Source organism: Cervus canadensis, chromosome 24 (assembly GCF_019320065.1).
Source record: "Cervus canadensis isolate Bull #8, Minnesota chromosome 24, ASM1932006v1, whole genome shotgun sequence".
NCBI lineage: Eukaryota > Metazoa > Chordata > Mammalia > Artiodactyla > Cervidae > Cervus > Cervus canadensis.
In genome coordinates, this window is record NC_057409.1 from 34731231 (window position 1) to 34753946 (window position 22716).

Consider the following 22716-nt stretch of genomic DNA (forward strand, 5'->3'; position numbering starts at 1 on the left):
ATTTGACACAAGCTGTTAGCAAAGGTATAGCCAGACATTTTTCTGGTATCATCCTAGATAAATATCTTAACAAGATTTTCTCTTTTTCTAATCTTTGTCCCTTTTTTCCTAATCTAAACAGATAATTTTAGAAAATCTTTTATGGTCAATGACTTTATGGCCTTTCCTAGTGGCTCAGATGGTAAAGTGTCTGCCTACAATGCAGGAGACCCGGGTTCAGTCTCTGGGTGGGGAAGATCTCATGGAGAAGGAAATGTCAGCCCACTCCAGTACTCTTGCCTGAAAAATCCCATGGATGGAGGAGCCTGGTAGGCTACAGTTATGGGGTCGCAAAGAGTTAGACATGACTGAAAGACTTCTTTTCACGTTCTTTCATGGTCAATGAAGGTAGAAACTTTAGCTACCCCTTTTGTCTGGTAAATAATCTGTGTCTTTTAGCAACTTTCTTGCAGGTTAGTACCTTTCCCTAGAATTTTTTTAGTCCAGCAATAAATCTAACTGAATATATCCACACATAACATATTAATTAATAGTCTAACACTAACACTGTATAAAGTTATGAAATAAATGTAAATGATATAAATGAGTAAATTCAATTTGACATTATTTCCTAATGCATATTTAGGTAATCAAGTTAATCAAAAGAAAATACAAGATGAAGTGGACACAAAACTCTTCTATAAATTTCAATACAATACACACTTTCTGATTGTGAAATTATGGCATTCAAAGGCAGATTATGGTCTAAGCCAAACATAAAGAGGGGGAAAAAAGACTATTTTCAGGGAAAATATACACATGCATGAATAAGCTATCTATTATTAAGTACTAAAATGTTATAAATCCTCCTGACTAGTAATTGCTACCAGATGCTGACTTTTGAATTCAGAATGATAAAAATATCATCCAGATTGATCATGATTATAGTCTTAATTTAAAATTTGAACATGTAAGATTATACTTGAATTATTATTGCCTCTTTTTTAAATCCTTTTCCATGTATAAGCCAAGCTCTTGAACAGAGTATTTCTAAGAAATAAATGTTGACATTGGTAGCAGATTAATTTTGTTGAAGAAAGGGATTTGATGCGATTATTATTCAGCATAATATAATCTGATTCTTTTGAATATTTCTAGATAGGAAGTTGTAGATGGATTCTGTGTTCCTTCAGTATGAACTATTTGAATTAAAAAGTGACTCCTGAAAAATATACTCTTTCTACAATGTTTGAGCTATTACATTTTCTATTCACATTTTTTTAAAGTAGAACTTTTCCAAATCTAGACTGAAAAATGACCTTTGTTTCCTGGATAGCAGTCAAAATCTCCTTTCTTTGTCAACTAATGAAGAATTATTCCTAGAGCAGAAGAGCATCACCTAATGTCTCATGAGAAAGCTATTAATATGAGATCCTCACATTTCTTAGATAGAAACTTAATGCCAAACATTAATGCAGAAATCCATTTTCACAATTTTTCTTACCTATTACATCTCCCTTCTTGCTTTGATGAAGATTGTATGGTTAGGTCATGAAAAATAATGAACTGGGTTGTAGAAGTAGAAAGATGATCTAATTTCTTTGTTTCTTTTTTTTCCCCCCTCCCACTTGAGAAAATGGATCCAATTGTCAGTAATAGAATTAATAATGGAAATGGGATTGATTTTAAATGTAGACAATCCTGCAATGTCAAAATTAATCTGAAAGATTTTATACATGCAATGTAGTAAGGCACTTTATATTTGACCTCCAATCTTACTTCCATAAGTGCCTTTTTTATGGTGTTACATGTTCCTTTCATTCTTTTATGCCCCTTTTTGGTTTAAGGGGACTCTTGGCTTCCCTCATAGTTCGGTTGGTAAAGAATCCACCTGCAATTCAGGAGACCCCGGTTCAATTCCTGGGTCAGGAAGATCCCCTGGAGAAGGGATGGGCTACCCTCTCCAGTATTCTTGGGCTTCCCTGTGGCTCAGCTGCTAAAAAATCTACCTGCAATGTGAGAGACCTGGGTTCGACCCCTGGGTTGGGAAAATCACCTGGAGATGGGAAAGGCTACCCACTCCAGTATTCTGCCTTGGAGAATTCCATGGACTGTATAGTCCATGGTGTCGCAGAGAGTCGGACACGACTAAGTGACTTTCACTTTCACTCAGCCTTCACTTTCTTTAAAGGTTTAGCTTGAAATACTGCACAGGAGAGGGCTTCGCTGATGGCGCAGCGGATAAAGTCCTGCAATGCAGGAGACAAGAGATAAGTGTTCGATCCCCAGGTCAGGAAGATCCCCTGGAGAAGGAAACAGCAACCCACTCTAGTATTCTTGCTTGAAAAACCCCATGGACAGGGGACCCTGATCACAGGGTCACAAAGGGTCCAACATAACTGAGAGACAGCATGCACTGCACAGCAGAGATGATTTTCTTAAGGCCAGCACAGGAGACAGAGTTGGTTGATATCTTGATATCGCATCCCTCAGCTTCCTTGCTAACACCCCTGCATATTTTGGGTTTTGTTCGCATAGCAATATGTCCACCTTAAGAATTTCTCGCTCAGCCTAGGATATTGTTCTGGCCAATAAAATGCAGATTAATCCTTGGGGAAACATCCCTCTTCAAATCAAAAGCCACCTGCTCATTTTTTTGTCTTTATCTTGCCTTGAATTCAAACATCTTTAGATGCAGCAGTCATCTTTTGCCTGGAATGAATAAAGCCAACATACATAGTAGGTTGTGGGTACTGCAGAGTAGCTAAACTAATATCCACAACTGCCTCTGATAAGTTTCTTATCATGTGAAAAAAAATCATCCCTTATTTATATAAATCACTGTTAATTGAATTTTGTTTTTTGTATCTGACTGCTTTATGGACTGTTATACGATTTCTCTTGCTTTTATATTGACAGGAAGAAAAAATGTAGTATATATTGAGTAGGAAGATGCTATATGTATTTCTAATCAATTTCTCAAAATGATAAGAACAGTATTTTCAGAGGGAATATCTACCTTTTTTTCTGGATAATGTAAAGCTATCTGTACAAGAATCTATGTATATAATCAGCCACTGTTCAGAGGGGACAAGGTAGCTGATTAAGGCCAGTGTCGTAAAATAAGAGTCAAGTAAAAATTGGTTTTGGTGCATTGTATCACATAGTCATGTCCTGTTGCAATGAACCAGAGAATATATATGATATCTTGCTTTGTGTTGTTCTTAAAGAATAATTGGCAATTCTATTGACTGCATTGGAGATGAATAAAGAACACTTTTGTGATTGAAGCATTAAATTTACCTTCCATTTTGTGCTAATTACTTACCTAACTGACTCCAGTCAATGTCACATTGACTGAAATAATATTTTTAAGGGAAATTTGGCAATTTGCAGAAAGCCTTTAAAATATTCACAATCTGTGAATGTTATTTGTAGGAAAAAAAATTTAAAGAGCTAATCAAAGACAAACAAGTTAAATTACCAACAAGGGGTGATTGGTTAAATAAATACGGTTTAAGGTATACCCTGGCATATCATATTCTCCTTAGAAATAACACAGAATAATATTTAATTACCTTTGAGTATTCACCATTTAGTATTAACAAAATTATCAGGTTATGAAATATATGTGCAATATTATTCCAATTTCAGAGGAAATAAAATAGAAAAGAGACTGATAGCATCTGTTCCAAACTGTGAAGAGTGTTTCTGAGTGTTTGAATTATGAGTGACTATTTTTCTTTGTATTGTTCAATGTTTTCAAATTTCTGCAATCTATATGACTCAGGAAAAAGGTATTTTATAAGAAATCTTGACTATTAACAAAGTAACTGTAATTTAACCCTGAAGATAGCTTGAGTAAATTATTTTGATTGACTACCTTTCATCATCAAAAATTTGTTGACAACAAATCTATGTTTGTTTGTTTTAACACAGAAATCCTAAATGGCGGCGTCTATGTAGACCAGAACAAATTTCTTTGTTATACAGACACTATTCATTGGCAAGATATTGTTCGGAATCCATGGCCTTCCAACCTGACCCTGGTGTCGACAAATGGTAGCTCAGGATGTGAGTAGCATTATCCTTTTTAATGTCTCAAAAGGTTCTTCTACCTCTTGTTTTCACAAAAATGGCTTATGTTTATTATGTCCTAACCAATATTTGAATTTTGGCTGCATCCCGTTCTGTATAATAGAACAAGCTTTTTACTGTCTACTAAGCTCTTTTTAGAATCATACTCCTCCTTTACAAATTCTCATTTTCTTAACTGGATCCCCTCTGCTCGTTCTAAATCATGTTACCATATTTCTAAGGTCTAAGCCTACGGCCTTTTGTCTATAAACTTAAGGCTGGTGTGTAATTGCTGCTTCAACTCTGCGACTGAGAAAATGGTGGTAGGACAAAAACGTACTTTCCTACTTAATGTAATTTTTAGTTAAAAAATAGAAACCAGTGAACATTTTAGAATTTCTAAGCCTTCATTTACCCACAAAACCTGCTTGGTAATACCTTATGACAATTCTAAACACTATAAAACGAGTGGCGAAATATAGATTTCATGCAGAAGAATTTCATTATATTCTGATTTTAGTCAGCCTAATAAACCAACCAATTTCCCATTCTTAAAAGTGTTTAGTGTTTCTATCACAGATAATTTATTAGATTCAGAGTATTTAATATGATTAAATGATAAGCAAGTAATATTTGAGCTATCATTAAAACCTTTGGAAATTATTCTGCCTGGATTCCGTTTCATTTTCATAAAGCAGGCTATATTGTCCCTACATTTATTATTACTGACATTTGTATGAGAGCAGAATCTTTATCAAGTGTTAACTTGAGTTTTATATTTCTTATCTATTATTATGTGTATCTCATATGAAATCATAAGTATCTTCACACAGTTCAATAATTATTTGCAATAGTGCTAATTGTGTTATAACACTTTTGTAGAAAATCAAACTACAAGGGACAATTAAATTTCTTGATGGTCCTAATAATATAACAGGGAAATATGAATATATTTGATCTAAACTGACAGCTGTGTTTCTAATAAATGGCTAAAATTTTTAGAAAAAAACTAAAGTAACATAATCTGCTTGTCACCTTTGAGCAGAAATTTATATATGATATTATCTTTGTTCAACAGTGTTCAAGTTGCATACCTTGTAAAATTACATGTGAATCAAAAATTGAATCTGTTCATACTAACAAAGCAAATGATGTGCTTCAGAAATGGCTTCAGGTTTCAGTCTGCCCTTATTATAGTATGATTTATATGAAAGGGAAAAATCATAATGTTTGGATAAGAGGAAAGGCCTACTGAATTTCAGCTTATCAGTACTGGCCTCTAATGCATGAGTAAGATCAAGCAAGGATGAAGCCCAAGACAGAAGGAAGAGGTATTGTCATCACCAGCCTTACAGGATGTAGAGCAGCAAGGTCTGAGGGATTTGTATCACTTTCATAGACAGCATCTCTTTTTGTTATTCTTTTCAAGGCAAATTTGAATATTGGTGCCTGTAACCAAGCAACATGAGCTGTGTTTGCTTTTGAGCGCAAATGATTGCTGGTACAAAAACTGTAAATACAGAGTAGATTCACATCAATGATTCTTTATAGATTAACTGCCAATTGCTTAATGACATTATTTTTTACATAATGTTCTATTTGCTGACACATTATACATAGTGCATGACACCATAGCTGATAGTAATCAATAGCTGGTCTAAGTCAAGTGGGCCTAAGGAAGCATCACTATGAACAAAGCTAGTGGAAGTGATGGAATTCCAGTTGAACTATTTCAAATCCTAAAAGATGATGCTGTGGAAGTGCTGCACTCATATGCCAGCAAATTTTTTTTTATTTTATTTTATTTTATTTTATTTTATTTTTTTTCCAGTGGGTTTTGTCATACATTGATATGAATCAGCCATGGATTTACATGTATTCCCAATCCCGATCCCCCCTCCCACCTCCCTCTCCACCCGATTCCTCTGGGTCTTCCCAGTGCACCAGGCCTGAGCACTTGTCTCATGCATCCCACCTGGGCTGGTGATCTGTTTCACCATAGATAGTATACATGCTGTTCTTTTGAAATATCCCACCCTCACATTCTCCCACAGAGTTCAAAAGTCTGTTCTGTATTTCTGTGTCTCTTTTTCTGTTTTGCATATAGGGTTATCGTTACCATCTTTCTAAATTCCATATATATGTGTTAGTATGCTGTAATGTTCTTTATCTTTCTGGCTTACTTCACTCTGTATAATGGGCTCCAGTTTCATCCATCTCATTAGAACTGATTCAAATGAATTCTTTTTAATGGCTGAGTAATATTCCATGGTGTATATGTACCACAGCTTCCTTATCCATTCATCTGCTGATGGGCATCTAGGTTGCTTCCATGTCCTGGCTATTATGAACAGTGCTGCGATGAACATTGGGGTGCACGTGTCTCTTTCAGATCTGGTTCCCTCAGTGTGTATGCCCAGAAGTGGTATTGCTGGGTCATATGGCAGTTCTATTTCCAGTTTTTTAAGGAATCTCCACACTGTTTTCCATAGTGGCTGTACTAGTTTGCATTCCCACCAACAGTGTAAGAGGGTTCCCTTTTTTCCACAGCCTCTCCAGCATTTATTGCTTGTAGACTTTGGATAAGCCATCCTGACTGTGCGTGTAATGTACCTCATTGTGTTTTTGATGCATTTCTTTCTCTAATAATGAGTGATGTTGGCATCTTTTCATGTATTTATTTAGGCATCTGTAGGTCTTCTTTGAGAAATGTCTGTTTAGTTTTGGCCCATTTTTTGATTGGTCAATCTATTTTCTGGAATTGAGCTGCAGGGGTTGCTTGTATATTTTTGAGATTTATCCTTTGTCTGTTGCTTCATTTGCTATTATTTTCTCCCAATCTGAGGGCTTTCTTTTCACCTTGCTTACTGCTTGCTTTGTTGTGCAAAAGCTTTTAAGTTTCTTTAGGTTCCATTTGTTTATTTTTGCTTTTATTTCCAATATTCTGGGAGGTGGGTCATAGAGGATCCTGCTGTGATTCATGTCGGAGAGTGTTTTGCCTATGTTCTCTCTCTAGGAGTTTTATATAACTCTGGTCTTTACATTTAGATCTTTAATCCATTTTGAGTTTTTTTGTGTTAATGGTTTAGAACAGTGTTCTAGTTTCATTCTTTTACAAGTGGTTGACCAGTTTTCCCAGCACCACTTGTTAAAGAGGTTGTCTTTTTTCCATTGTATATCCTTGCCTCCTTTGTCAAAGATAAGGTGTCTATAGGTTCGTAGATTTATCTCTGGGCTTTCTATTCTGTTCCATTGATCTATATTTCTGTCTTTGTGCCAGTACCATACTGTCTTGATGACTGTCTAGCACACTCTTTGCTGTGTGTTTTAAATCAGGTGTGTGCCCCTCAGGTCAATGCTGTAATACATGCAAATGATTCTCTCTCACTTAAAGTTTGCACAACGGACTGGGCCATTGGATGGGTGAGTGTGATTCATGAGCTCTTTAAGATCTGTTTCTTTGATCATGGCAGTCTTAGGGTCTTGTATAATACATGCAATCTCTGCTGGGTTTCAAAGCTAGATGTTTGGGGGGCTCATTTCTCATATGTAGGTCTTAAAAGTTGGGGTACTCCATGTGGGGTTCAAGCCCTTTGCTTCTCAGGGAGAATCTCCTATTTTTGAGTTCCATCCCTACTGTGCGTTGCAGTGTCAGAGGTGGGGTTAATTGTGAGATGTGGTCTGCCTTCTCACATCTGATTCAGTGTGTGTTTTTTCTCTTTTGCCTGATGTGTAGTTATTGCTCAGCCAGTCTTTAGTCCCGCCAGCCCCGCCCCGAGGAAATTGTTCCACATAGAGCTGTAAAATGGGTGTGTCCGTGGAAGGTGGTGAGCAAAGCATCTTCCTGCATCACCATCTTGAATCAGAACCTTGACAGTGTTCTTTCTATAACTTTTCTATTTCAATTTTCTATCATTTAAGACTTGAATCTTGGAAAACCATTAAAAATGTAGCTGGGAATAAATACAAACCAACCAAATGAAAAGAAGCCAAGTTGTTTGTTCGGAGCTTGCTTTAACAAGGGAGTCAGCCCCCATTACTTGTGTTGGCCAGAGATCCAAAGCTTGGCAGGGGAGGGGGGAGCTTTACAGGGGAGATAATGGGAGGCTTTGGGTGTGCCCTGAGTAGAGGCTGTTGGAACTGGGAAGCTGTTGACAGCTAACTAGAAGTAGGGCATATTTGTAACGTTTGCATTTATTATCGTCTTTGGCTGTGCTGGGTCTTCACTGTGGCACTCAGGCTTTCTCTAGCTGTGATGAGTAAGGTGTTCATTGTTGCAGAGCTCGGGCTCTAGGTGTTCAGGCGTCAGTAGTTGTGGGCTCCAGAGCACAGGCTCAGGAGCTGTGGTACACGGGTGTAGTTGCCCTAGGGCCTGTGGGATCTTCCCAGAGCAGGGAGCAAACTCATGTTCCCTGCATTGCCACACAGGTTCTTAGCCACTCTACCACCAGGGAAGTCCCAAAGTAGGGCATCTTATGTGACTGGTTAGGTATATATATTTGGGTTTCTCTGGTTTGTCCTAAGCTGGAAGCAGTGAGAAAAGTTAGAAAAGTTGTTATTTATTAATCAACTCCTGGTCACTTGGACAGGCTATAACAGTCTGATGTCAGGGAGGGGTACTGGTGACTAAGTAATAAGTACAGTCATATGATCCTTTCATTCGAATGTGACTGAGCCCCAGTAACAACCCTGGACACCAAGGCTTAATGATGGCTAACACTGCTCTGCACACACTGTCACACTGTTTGCTGAGAGAGCTGAGCACTGTACAAGCCCAGAGGAGAGACAACCAGAAACTTGCATCTGGTTCCCTCCATCTTTTTTTTTTTTTTTTCCTGACATAAACTGTAGTAAGCATTGTCTGAGTTCCAGGTAGGATGAACTGAAACTTGACTAAGGCAGGAAGGGAGGCTCAGAGGAGGGAGGTGGGTGGAGCTGCAGGGCTGAATGTCCCGGGGAGGGGGTGGCGTGTCCCAGCCTCCGCCTCCATTGCTCCTTCCTCACCCTCAGGAGCCCATTGTGACCAATCACAGCTCGAGAATGTGGGCCTAGAACGTTAGCCCCCAAGCACACCCTGTGCCCAGTTTCCTGAGGGCAGCCGTGTGATACAGACAATGGAGAATCCTCTCTTTTCTCTGAAAAGCACTTCTGATACAGACGGAACTCCAGCCCCAATTCCTGGGAGATCGATACCATCCTCCCCTTTCTGTGTACACTAGGGCTTCTTTTCTGGATCCTTCCTTAGCTCGAGAATAACCCGTTCTTTCCTCCTCCTTAGAAACATGGAACCATCAGGAAGATAAGGAAACCTTGGCTGAGACCCCCAAGTACGTGATCCTCTCTTTTCTATTATTATTTCTACGCTTCTGAATCATCTAGAGAGATTCCTGAGAAGGGAAAGAATAGGACATCTATTCTCATGGAAGAATAAAACATTACCCTCTGGAGACAACCACGCTGGACAGGGGGCAGAGTGAACACGTCTCTCCAAAGATCTCAGATATTAGTTTTCCAGGTATGTTCAAGGGCTCCACGGTATCTGCCAAACACAGTGACCAGGGCACGAGGACTGGATACTGAGTTCAGTCTCAACTACATCAAGGTGCGCGAGCACCACTTCACCAGCCGTGAATAGGTATCTTGGACAGGATGGATCTGAGGACAGTGCTGAGGTCTTGAGAGTCTTGGAGTGGGGCGCTGGACTCGGAAACAGAGGACCACCTGACAGAGTCAGAGTCACCCATTGTTCTGAGAATGTGTGCGTTTTTGAGCAGAGGAACAATGACAAAAGATCCGGGTGAATCTCAGTTCAAAAATCCTTATGTGCTTCAAAAAAGGAAAACAAAATATTTTTATCCACCTTAAAAATTCGTGAAAAGAAAAACCACAGAGCTCTGTTAGTGAAATGCCAAAAGTCATATTATGTATGGACACTGAGAGTCTGATGCTTGTCTAGAGAGACTGAGAATTGGGTCTCAAGTCCTCATTTTTTCTGTCTCAGCATGAAAAGGAGCCAAAGCAGAGAAGTGGGAGTAGGGAGAGGAGTGGAGCTTTGAAAGGTACATTCTGCCATTCAGCTATGTGTGCCCCTGGAGTTAGCCCCATCTCTCCGACCCTGAGGGCTCAGGTCCACCGGCTCGGAGGAGGCCAGTGGCAGGGCCCGTCCCTTGGCAAACAGAACCCTCAGGGAAGCTCCTGGAAGAACAGGACCCAGACACTACCCAGATTCCATGTAGAGAATGAAGCTGGAGGGGCCTGGAAAAAGGTTTGGTCCAGCAGGAGCCTCTGGGCTGCACTACCCATAGCACCTGGATTGGGAGGTGGGACTCCAGGTCCAACTTTGGACACATTTTTTTGTTTTTTTAATTAATTTATTCATTTTACTTTGAGGTTAATTATTTTTGCACATCATTTAACATTTCTCAGATTCATCTATGCAGTGAATGCTGCCCATTCTCCCTCACAAAGGGACTGGTGAAGGCATCAAGGGGTAGTGGGTATGAAAGCACTTTGTTAATGTAAACCCTATCACAAGCTTCACCATCACTGTCAGGGATCATGTGGCCTTGGGCCCTGGCACTTGGTTTCCAATATCCCAATTGTGTCCCCTTAAAGGGATACTGCAGTCAGCCTCCTGTAATACCCCTATGCCCTGGCTTCCTCACCATGACCCAGTTTGCTGATTTCCAGCTTGCAGAGGTTGCCTGCAACCACTGGAAAAGGTCTGGGATGTGACACCGCTTCTGCAAAGGTAGAGAATCATCCCCTTCTCTCCTCAGTGGTGGTTCTTTCCAGAGCCTATGGTGTGACCCCAGGGCTGCAGGTAGCCTGGGGTTGAACTGGAAGGGGGAGTCCTGGGGGTGGGTTATGGCTAAAATCCTGGGGTGAGAGACAGCACGGACATTGTGAATTCAGTATGGGGCTCGTGCAGGGCAGTTGGTTGCAGATGACCACCCCTTCCCAGCCTGCCCAGTTCTCCGGGCCCAGAAACTCCTGGCTGGAGCTTGTTCCTCATGTCTGCTGCAGACACCTGGGGCGGTTCCCTGACAAAGGCAGCTTTCCTCAGGTCTCCTCTCAAGATGCCCCAGGGGAGATGTGCAAAGAAACACCTCCTGGAGCCCAACAGCTGTGGTGGGAAAAGTCCGCTCCCTATGTCCTCCATGTCTCCTCTGCCCAAACAGTCTCTGCCTCGAGCCTCAAGCATTTCTCCAGCTTTTCTCCAGGCTTAGTTCCCGCCTTAGTTTCCACTCACTCAGATTCATCCCTGAGAGCCTCGCCAACACCACAGCCTCTCTTTCCCCTGGACAGTCTTCCACCCACTGGTTTTCTCTCCTTCCCACCATGTCATCCTGATACAGGGACCTGCCTTCCACCTCAGCACCATTAGGCTCCTTGCTGAGCCTCCCTCAGGGTCAGCCCATGGCACTAACAACGGGCACCATCCCACAAAGGTCACGCCCATGCTCCCCTTGGAGACCAGCCATCGTAGGGATCATCTGTTCCAGCTATCCTCTTCCTACCCTGTCTTGGTGGCGGGGGCTGCCAAAGAATGGAGCTTCTCCACCTTGACACACTTGGGGACCCAAAAGAATACCTTCCCATACACTCACCAGAGGCATGATTTTGGTGAGAGTCAAGAAACAGACAGGTAGAGGCAGGTAGCCTCTTTTTTGTCAGCACAGATGTGCAGAAGCTGCTAGAAATGTCAATCACCAAAAGAGTGGAATTAATGTTTTGGAAGGAGTAAGAAAAGAAGGAGGAGGCAGGCTGCCATGTGACTTCATTGGTGAAGAGAATTAAGTCACTGAGTGACAAGCAGGACACCTTGGGCACCAGCATTTCTGGAGCATAGAAGGCAAACCAGAACAGATGCTTGGTCCCAGAAAGCTCTGATATCCTCACACGTTGAGGGTTCATCTACAGAAGGCATGCAGGGAGCTCTTCTGGGTCTCCCCTTTCTCACAATGAGTCTCTGGTGTCTACTGACACAGTACTTGGGTCCCGTCTAGAGTTACACTCTATTTTATTCAATGAATGCTCTAAGGCTTAACGATTCCAAATTCAAGCTAAATTAACATCACAACGGTCATTGATCCAGCCCTTACCCACTCTGTAGCCCAGCCTCAGCCTCAGTCCTTGACTCCAACCATGTCCCAGTTGCAGCTATCACCTCTGGGTCAAACGGAGACCCAGGCCAGACCCCCTACCCTTAACTCTAACCATGCCCCAGATTCAATCACCACATTTGGGCTCACATGGAGACTCAGGCTAGACCACAACGCTTGACTCCAACCTTACCACAGTGTCAACCAGCACCTCAAGTTCAAGTGGAGACCTAGGTCCAATCAAAACACTTGACTCCAACCATGACTCATTTTCAACCACCACCTCCAGCTCATGTGGACACCCATGCTCAACCCTAACCCCTGACTCCAGCTACAGCTCACTTTCACCCACCAGCACCTCACACTCACAGGGAGACCCAGGCCCAACTCAGCCCTTGACTCCAACCATGCCTCACTTTCAACTACTACCTCACACTCATGAGGACCTAGACCTGACCCTAGTCCTTGACTCCAACAAAACCTCAGTCACAACCACAACCTCGGGCTCACATGGGAACCCAGGTCTGACCCCAAACCTTGACTCCAATCATATCTCACTCACAGCCACAAACTTGGGCTGACATAAAGACTCAGACCCAACTCCAATCCTTGACTCCAACCAAGCCTCACTCTCAACCACAATTTTGGGCTCATATGACAACCCTGGCCTGACCCTCGTGACTGACTCTAACCATGCCCCAAGATCAAGGACCACTTTGGGTTCAGTTAGAGACTGCTGCTCATCTCACCCTGTCTTTCCCAACCCAACCATCTTCCTCTCAACTGCAGACTAGGTACTGTGAAGTCTTGCCCTATAATCCAAACTAAGCCACAATCTTTGATCCCCCGTGCAATTCAAATCCTGGAATATCTTTTTTTTTTCTTTTTAAGCAACTAGAAAGTGGAAGAACTTTATCCTCTTTTGGTTAAAAAATCTCAGCAAGTCTTTAGCCAGGTCACCCCCAATCTTCCCCAGGGGAACAGGTCTTCTCAGGCCCACACCTCGTCTCCATCATTCCTAGGGATTCGATCAGCCCTGAGATTTGGGAGAAACTGGAGTACGATCTTTCTAAAAGTTTCATGCAGTAAGAGAGTGGCCTGCCCTGCAGAACCCAAGAGCCTCAGAAAGAGATGCAGACTCAGGGTGATTCCCCAAGGCCTTGTCAAGGCACTGGTCAAGAAGGGGCCCTCAAGTCTCTCTGGAGGTCTAGGCAAAAGCAATCCAGATGCACAGAAGATGAGGCTCTGGTACCCAGCAAGGATCCAACCAGGGAAGCACTTGTGCCAGAATGTAAAGCGTGGGGAGGATCCTAAAAGATCTGTACATGATCTCAACCAACCCTCCAGTGCAGGTTCCAAGTACAAAGCCTGAGTTGGAAAGAGTTGAGCTCAGGCAGGAAGCATCCAGAAGTCCTGGGGGTCCTTATAAGCAGGAAGGGACAGCAGATGCATGAGTGGCAGATCCCTGTTAATGTCTGTTGTTCAAGGCTTGCTGCCAACCACTTCTTAGACCTTCCTGGAGAGTCAAATGCTCTTATGGGTACGGAAAATGCAGGTTCCTCTCAGGATAGGAGAGTCTCCATAAACACCTCCCATGAAGTCTCTTGTCCTCAGTCCTTATATTCAATAGGAGCTGGAAGTGCATAGGACAAGGTTTGGGTCAGGAACCTAATACCCAAGGTCCTCAAGATCACATTGAGCTTGAAGTTAAAAAGTACTCACTGCATATGCCTTCCAAGGTCCACCTTGAAGGCCCCTCTGGGGACCACCCACAAGCCCAGTTGCCAGAGGACTTGGGCAAACATTCTCACGCCCATCCAGGACAGACAGTGATAACAGTGCAAGCAGTGCCCACCCTGGAGCGGCCCCTCCCTGCCCCCTACCGTGTGACTGAGGGAACCCGGGGGCGGGGGTGGGGGGGGGGGGGGCTCTGGGAGAAAGCTCAACTGGCAAGCGTCCAAAAGCCCTCAGAGGCCCCTCTGGCTGGACAGGAAGACAAGCCACCTTCTCAGGCCCCCACATACACCTTTGGGGGCAGAATTCGGCACAGTGAGTCTGTTGTGGAGGCTGACAAAGGCAGCCTGGAGCCCAGTCCAAGTCCAGCAATGTTCATGAATGAGCCACAGGAGGAATCTGGGGGACAGGCCTCTCCAGGAACTTGCTCTGGTGAGACAGTCATGGACCTCAATGAATGTTCCCAATCGTCCAGAGAACAAGAGGTGATGGACAGAGACACTACTTGGAAAGGTACTTTTGAACCTAGTCTCTTAATCAAATACCAAATAATATAGATATAAGGAGATCATGGTATCCAAGGTCCCATAAAAATCCCTCCTCGAACACAAAGTCTGTTGCCACAAATCCAGAAGATGTATACTTTGATGAACAGTTTCATAAGCTTAAGTTCCAAGGGTTCATAGACTGGCAGAAACAGGCTAAGGCCAGGACACTTGCCTGCTCCTTCAAGACTGTGCTGCTGGGAGGCTTCTCAAAACCTGTCACTCAGATATATTCATTGCCACAAACCCCTTCGCTTCTCAGGAATCTCTGTGTTGTTCTGAGACCTTGTCTGGTGGAAACACGTCCAATTCCCGCACATGTGATATTACATTGAGTGGAGAGAGCAGCCAGGGACAGCAGAAGGCCCTGAGAAAGCAGCCCCAACATAAGAGTCAGAGCAGGAAGTTCATCTCCACTGATGCGAGAGAGACTAATAGGAGGCCCAAACTAGGACAGCATAGAAAGTGGTTGGTGGTACAGAGAGCCCTCCAGGCCCGCAGGAGGAGCCACCCTGCCCAGAAAAAGGAATCAGCAGGGTCCCTACAAAGCAAGTCTCAACAGTTAATCCTGAAAAAGGGACACGTTTCTTCAGAAAACCACTTCAGAGAAAGGATTAAGCAATGGATATTCCCCAATAAAGCAAAAGACCAGAACAGCCCCTTGCAAAAAGGCAAGCCTGCTGCAGACACTGCCCAGAGCCAGGGAACAGGCAAAAGAAGTCTGATTATGGATGTCAAGACTGTTGAGTCTCAGGCTCTCATGATAGCTGTTAGACAGATCTTAGAGAAGATGGAGCTTCACCGTAGACCTCATCTTCAGAGTTTCATTAGTACAAAGCAGAACTCCAGGACCCATAGGTTCAGCTCACTGCTACCATAGGTTTCTCTCCAATGAAGAGCAAAGGAGAGCGATGAGACAAACAGCCTACCATCAGCGAGCCACCCCCATGGGTCACAACTGTCCTACAAAGAGGAAGTGAACCAGTCCCAGAGACTGCAGGCGGACCTTCCCACCCAGGGAGTCAGGTCCCCGGCCGGGCAGAGCCTGCCAGCACGGATCAAGAGTGACAAGTGTCCCAGGCCGTCCCCTCCACTGTCCAAGGCACTGTCTTCTTCAGAAATAAACCTCCTCTGGTCAATCAGAACATGCTTGTCACAGCTTTCCTGAAAGGAAAACTCTTCTCCAAGGGAAAAAAAAAAAAAATGCATACTGTGCATATGACACCTTTTTTCTCTCGTGTTAAACCATCCTCTGTGTCCTGAAAGCTTCTTCCTACCACAGAATTAGCTTCCTGAAATAAATGTTTTTTCTCCTGAGAAATGGTGCTCTGTCTGTGCCCTGCTGGGGGGAAGGAAATGGATCAGGGGCCACTCTTCCCAGGCTCGTGCTTTGACTTCCATATGGGATGGGGCCATGGAAGGAAAGTGAACCCCAGCATGGATACTCATATATACCCTAATTCCCTCCATGCACCTCAGTGGCCATAATACCAGCATTACAGAAACAAGCAACAGCATTCAGAACTAAACCTAAAGACCTCCCTCTTCTCAGGATCCAGTTCTGTCCTTTCCACTTCTCTCTACCTTGAAATTGTGAGTCTGTAGGGGAGGAGTTTGCAGAAGCTGAAATTCCCTTCAGGCTCAGAAAGTGTCAGAGACTATTCACATATCAGAATAAGGAGGGGAGTTTGGGGCCGTGCTGGCCCCGAGTCCAGGGTGAGAGGTCGTCCCCGTGTCATGGTGGGATTAGATGACGCTGTCCTGGAAGCCTCTCCTCTTCCAGAATGGGCTGTAATGAGACACGCCAGGCCTGTCACCTTTCCTCTGTCTTTCTCATGCTCTGGAGAGGTGGCGAGGATGAGGACCACACACTCTCAGCTCTGAGGGTGTGCAGTGTGGAGCATGGAGGCCTTCAAGGGCCAGTCCACCCTGGGGAAGAGGACAGCCCCGCTCATAGTCCCTGCCTCTGCCCTGGAGAAGAGGACAGCTCTGCTCATAGTCCCCGCCTCTGCCAGGGAATGGGCAGGGGGCATGTCTTTGGGTGCAGTCACCTCACTGTCTGAGGGTGGGACACTGTGCCCCAGTGTTGAATGCAGAGGCAGAGGTGTCTATAGATGGTGCACTGAACCAGGAGCTCCTGGCATCCCACCAGCCCCTACAGGTCCAGAGGAAAGAAGTTAGGGGCCCATGGACTTCTGGTGGCCCCACCCCAGAGCCTCCCCTCTACTCTAGCCCCCAGAGCCTAGAGAGAGGGAGGCCACCTGGAGTTCCTGACAGAGGGCCAGGCTCCCAGAGGCAGAGGAGCCTTCGAGCACGGAATCTCCACTTCTCCACAGTGTAGTTAATAAGCTTTCACAGGACTGGGAGCTTGGGACAGACTCACAGTCTAGGACCTCCACCTATGTATGCATGTGAACCAAGGAGGCTCCCAGAGGACAGGTGGGACTCAACAGGCCCAAGGGCTCTGCTGAAGTCGTAGAAAGTCTCACCTGTCATCAGCCTTACACAGCCCAGAGCCCGGAGGGGGAGGAAGCCAGCAGACAGGATGTATCACCTAGCGAGTGGGAAGTGACCTGTGGAGAAGGGTGCAGTCAGCTTTCTTCCCCAGGACATCTACAAAGGAAAGTGTTAATCACTCAGGCATGTTCAACTCTTTGAGACCCCATGGACTGTAGCCTGCAGGCTCCTCTGTCCATGTAATTTTCCAGACAAGAATACCTACTCCAAGGTATTTTCTTGACCCAGGTATTGCACCCAGGTCTCCTGAATTTCAGGCAGATTCTTTACCATCTGAGTCACCAGGGAAGCCCTGGAAGGCAAGGAGACAAGAGCAATTCTCTAGAGCGATTCGGGGCTCTGTGTCAGAGTCACTAATGGGGTAGAGAGACTGGCTCCAGGAGGGGGCACTGATCCAGGTGACAGCTGGAATGGGCCTGCCCCCACGCCTGTTAAGGCCCCCACACACGGGACCAGGTCCAGGTCTGCATGTCGGCGTGCACAGGCCTGCTTGTGCTGAGGTCTGTGCCTGGAGCCAGGTCTTGCCTCTGGGCCCCATCCCTCAGGGTGGGCACAGAGGTAGGGGCTCAGACAGGGTCTAAGGGAGCGGCTGGGACTCAGGGCACAGAGTGGCCTCCAGAGCTCAGGAGAGAGGGAAGCACAAGCAGAGACTCTGAGCCTGGGGGTTGCCTGGTCCTCAGAGGCATCAAGAGGTCAGTGCTGAGGGTGGGGGGAGCTGACCCTGAAGACACCTGTGAGGAGAAGTGACACAGAGGGACAGCGACAGAACAGCAAGAAACCAGAAGGGGAAAATCCCTGTGCCCTTCTCTTGTAAGGGGCAGAACAGTCAGCAACCGAGGTGCCCTCACTAGGAGTCTCCACACAGAGACCCACACTGTTTCCATAGGGGGACCTCCCACACATCCACTCTGAGAAATCTCACCCAGAGACCACTCAGGGCATCCCACAGAGACCTCTCTCTGAGACCTCCCATGCACACACCTCCCAGGTGTTCCTTAGGATCTGAGTACCCACCCGCTGACACGTCGTTCTTGGGGGATCTGATGTCAGGTAACAAACAGGCAGCGCAGGAGAAGGACCAGGGATGGTGCCCCGCCCCGAGCCCTGCTCCCAGAGCTCTAGACATCCAGACATTGTCAGTATTGCCCTAAACAGGGGAGTTCTCTGCTTGGAGACGTGCTCATGCCTTCTGTCCTTTGTAACCATTGCCTCTGATCAGAAGAGTCCTGGTGCTCCACGTGCAGACCTGCAAAAGTCTTTCCTCCACAGATCTTCATCAGCTTGAGCTCTGCCCCATGGCTTAGAGAATCACAAATTTTAGACATGAGTTAAATGCTGCCAACCTCCAATGCAAGTATCTTATTTGTCCCATTTATTCATCTTCCTGTCAGATGGTGCCAATATCATAAATATTTCTTTTCTGGAGGATAAGATCTGAACTTGTGATGCAAGTTTCTTTACTTAATGCAGCAAGTGGGCTCTAGGAATAAAATTAACCAGCAACAAGGTGTATGGAGTTTTACTCATCTCCCGGGAGGCTGTGCAACTAACGCAGCATTTTGTACACAACAGCTTGTGTCCGCCTTGGATTGTATTTTTCAATGAAAAAGCTAAAATTATGTGTAGGTTTTTCAAATGAATCATATATCTGGAAATATTTCTTTTTGGTCCCCTGCAAAAAAATACACTTATTTCTTCCTCAAAATGTGGTAATGCCCTCAAATGACATTATGCATATTTCCAACATATAATAAAATCCAGGTAACATAGCTTAAAGTGATGAAATATTTAAGAAGATTCAGTATTTAAATATTTTTTTTAAATGGTCAATTTCCAAGACTCAAATGGACTCCATTTTATGTTCATTACAGGCAAAGAAAGGACACTTTGCCTCAAATCATGTGGAATTTACAAAAGATATCATTTAATCTCTGTTTGGTGTATACTCATGGCCTAATAATATGACCAGAAAGGACTTCACATATGAATCGAAGAAAGTTTACATAAATAATCAAAGTGTGCATTAGCAATACACAAATTGTAAATCAATCATCAAAATCCTCACATTGTATATCCAGCCTTTTCCAAAGGGGGACTTCAGTGATATCACAGGCATGCTTCTCATTGCTCATATGCAACTAGTTTCCTGGCTTTGTTAAAATTGACTTAAATGATAGCTGTCACGCATTTATCATTGTTAAGTCAGATTATCCACTGGATGACAATCTCCTGTAAGAGAAGCAGAGTTGATAGAGGGCTATTTTGGCTTATTTATTTCAATCAGGTTGCCCTAGTGGTAAAGAACCTGCCTGCCAATGCAAGAGACATAAGAGACATGGGTTCAGTCCCTGGGTTGGGAAGATCTCCTGGAGGAGGATATGGCAACCCACTCCAGTATTCTTGCCTGGAGAACTCCATGGACAGAGGAGAACTGTACAAAAAAGCTCTTAATGACCCAGATAACCACAATGGTGTCATCACTCAACTAGAGCGAGACATCCTGGTGTGTGAAGTCAAGTGGGGCTTAGGAAACAATACTACGGAAAAAGCAATGGGGGTGATTGAATTCCAGCTGAGCTATTTAAAAATCATAAAAGAGGATGTTGTTAAAGTGCTGCACTCAGTATCCCAGCAAATTTGCAAAACTCAGCAGTAGCCACAGGACTGGAAAAGGTCAGTTTTCTTTCGAATCCCAAAGAAAGGCAATGTCAAAGAATGTTCACATTACCATACAATTGCACTCATCTCACATGCTAGCAAGATTATGCTCAAAATCCTTTAAGTTAGGCTTTAGTAGTACAGGAACTGAGAACTTCCAGATGTAGAAGTTGGGTTTAGAAAGGCAGAAGAACCAGAGATCAAATTTCCTATAACTGGGGGATCATAAAAAAAGCAAGAGAATTCCAGAAAAGCATCTACTTTTGTTTCATTGACTATGCTAAAGCCTTTGACTGTGTGGATCACAACTGTGGAACATTTTTAAAGAGATGGGAATGCAAGACCACCTTAGCTTCCTCCCGAGAAACCCGTATGCAGGACAAGAAGCAACGGTTAGAAATGGACATGGAACAACAGACTGGTTTCTAATTGGGAAAGGAGTATGTCAACTCTGTATATTGTCACTATGCTTTTCTAACTTATACGCAGAGTGCATTGCACGAAATGTTGCACTGGATGTTGTTAAGCTGGGGCTTAGTTAGCCAGGGTGCCTCCAGTTCAGCTCAGTCACTCAGTTGTGTCTGAATCTTTGCAACCCTATGGACTGTAGTACGCCAGGCCTCCCTGTCCATCACCAACTCCCGGAGCTCGCTCAAACTCATATCCATCAATTCGGTGATGCCATCCAACTATCTCATCCTCTGTCGTCCCCTTCTCCTCCTGCCTTCAATCTTTCCCAGCATCAGGGCCTTTTCCAATGAGTCCTTTCTTTGCATCAGGTGCCTAAAGTATTGCAGCTTCAGCTTCAGCATCAGTCTTTCCAATAATATTCAGGACTGATTTCCTTGGGATTGACTGGTTTGATCTCCTTGCAGTCCAAAGGAGTCTCAAGAGTCTTCTCCAACGTCACATTTCAAAAGCATCAATTCTTTGGTGCTCAGCTTTCTTTATGGTCCAACTCTCACATCCATACATGACTACTGGAAAAACCATAGCCTTGACTAGACGGACCTTTGTTGGCAAAGTAATGTCTCTGCTTTTTAATATGCTGTCTAGATTGGTCATAGCTTTTCTTACAAGGAGCGTCTTTTAATTTCATGGCTGCAGTCACCATCCTCAGTGATTTTGGAGACCAAGAAAATAAAGTCTGTCACTGTTTCCATTGTTTTCCCATCTATTTTCCACGAAGTGATGGGACTGGATGGCATGATCTTAGGTTTCTGAATGTTGAGCTTTAAGCCAGCTTTTCACTCTTCTCTTTCACTTTCATCAATAGGCTCTTCAGTTCCTCTTCACTCTCTTCCATAAGGGTGGTCTCATCTGCATATCTGAGGTTATTGATATTTCTCCTGGCAATCTTGATTCCAGCTTATGCTTCATCCAGTACTATAGTATTTACTAAAAAAAAAAAAAAAACACCTAAAATCCAGCACTCAACTCCAGTGTGCCACTAAAAGCATCAAAAGATAAAGGAAACTCACTGATGGCCTTAGTAAGACTCCCTAATGATCATGCGAAAAGAAACAGTCAGGGATCAGAGTTGACTGGAGACAGATGATCTGGGATGGAGTCTGAAAACCTCTCCAGGTAATGCTGAGCTGAGACTCTGAGCTGGCTGGTTGTGGCCACTGTGGTCAGACCCTGGGTTCCTCTATCTTCCCATGGACACTGGGTTTCTTCAATTGCCATACTTGTGTGTCCATCTGATCTCCTTGCCTAGCCATCCCTTGTGTTCCAGGTGTGACCAGTCTCATTGATAATACCTATTTTTTTTTATTAGGAGAGGTACAGAGATGTGTGTTGTGACCTCCCCCTTCAGGGACCATCTCTAGTGATGTGACAAAAATAACAGTGACACAGTGTTACTGAGCTCAAGTTCTTTCTGCTCTATGAACACTCTCTCCTAACTCTAGGGGCATCTGTTTTTGTTTTAAACTTCTGGGTTTTCCTAGTAGCTCAGCTGGTAAAAGAATCCACCTGCAATTCAGGAGACCTGGGTTCAATCCCAGGGTTGGGAAGATCCTCCTGGAGAAGGGACGAGATATCTGCTGAAGTTTCAAGATTGTAGAGTAGAAGGACGTGTGCTCATTTTCTCCTGCAAGAACTCCAAAATTACAACTCTCTGCTGAACAACCATTGACAGGAGAATGTTGGATCCCACCAAAAAAAGATACCCCACATCCAAGGGAAAAGGAGAAGTCTCGGCAACATGTTAGGAGGCGTGAAATCGAGTTTAGAATCAAACCTCATACCCGCCAGAACACTTGGAGAGCTCACACAAACCTTGTGAATATCAGGACCCAGAGACCCCACAGAGACTGAGCCAGAACTGTGTTTGAGTGTCTCCTGCGGAGGTACGGGTCAGCAGTGGCCTGCCGCAGGGGCAGGGGATCTGGGTGCAGCGGACCTGGGTATGGCATAAGCTCTCCTGGAGGAGGTGGCCATTAACCCCACCATAGAGCTACCAGAACTTAGACAGGGCTGAGGAAACAGACTCTTGGAGGGCACAAACAAAACTTTATGCACACCAGGACCCAGGAGAAAGGAACAGTGACCCCACAAGAGACAGACCCAGACTTGCCCATGAGTGTCCAGGAGTCTCTGGTGGAGGTGTGGGTCGGCAGTGGCCTGCTGCAGGGTCGGGGGCACCTTTTGAAGAAGGTCGCCATTATCTTCATCACCTCCACCCTAGTTTGACCTCACAAAAACACAGGGAGGGAACAGAGCCCCACCCATCAACAGAAAATTGGATTAAAGATTTACTGAGCATGGCCCTGTCCATCAGAACAAGACCCAGTTTCCCCCTCAGTCAGTCTCTTCCATCAGGAAGCTTCTGTAAGCTTCTATCCTTCTCCATCAGAGGGCAGACAGAATGAAATCCATAAGCACAGAAAACTAACTAAACTGATACATGGACCACAGCCTTGTCTAACTCAATGAAACTATAATCCACACCGTGTAGGGCCTCCCAAGATGGATGGGTCATGGTGGAAAGTTCTGACAAAACATGGTCCACTGGAGAAGGCAATGGCAAACCACTTCAGTAGTGTTGGCTTGAGAAGCCCATGAACAGTATGAAAAGGCAAAAAGATAGGACACTG

General features: G+C 44.3%; 1 protein-coding gene across 4 annotated transcripts in view; it reads left to right on the top strand.

Annotated features, from left to right (window-relative positions):
• The window catches only part of ERBB4 (erb-b2 receptor tyrosine kinase 4), a 1232786-nt gene that overhangs the window by 826320 nt on the left and 383750 nt on the right, over positions 1-22716 (top strand). For all 4 annotated transcript variants that reach the window (XM_043445436.1, XM_043445438.1, XM_043445435.1 and 1 more), the window contains exon 4: positions 3919-4053. In XM_043445436.1, coding sequence (XP_043301371.1) covers positions 3919-4053 — 135 coding nt within the window. The remainder of the gene's footprint in view (positions 1-3918; positions 4054-22716) is intronic.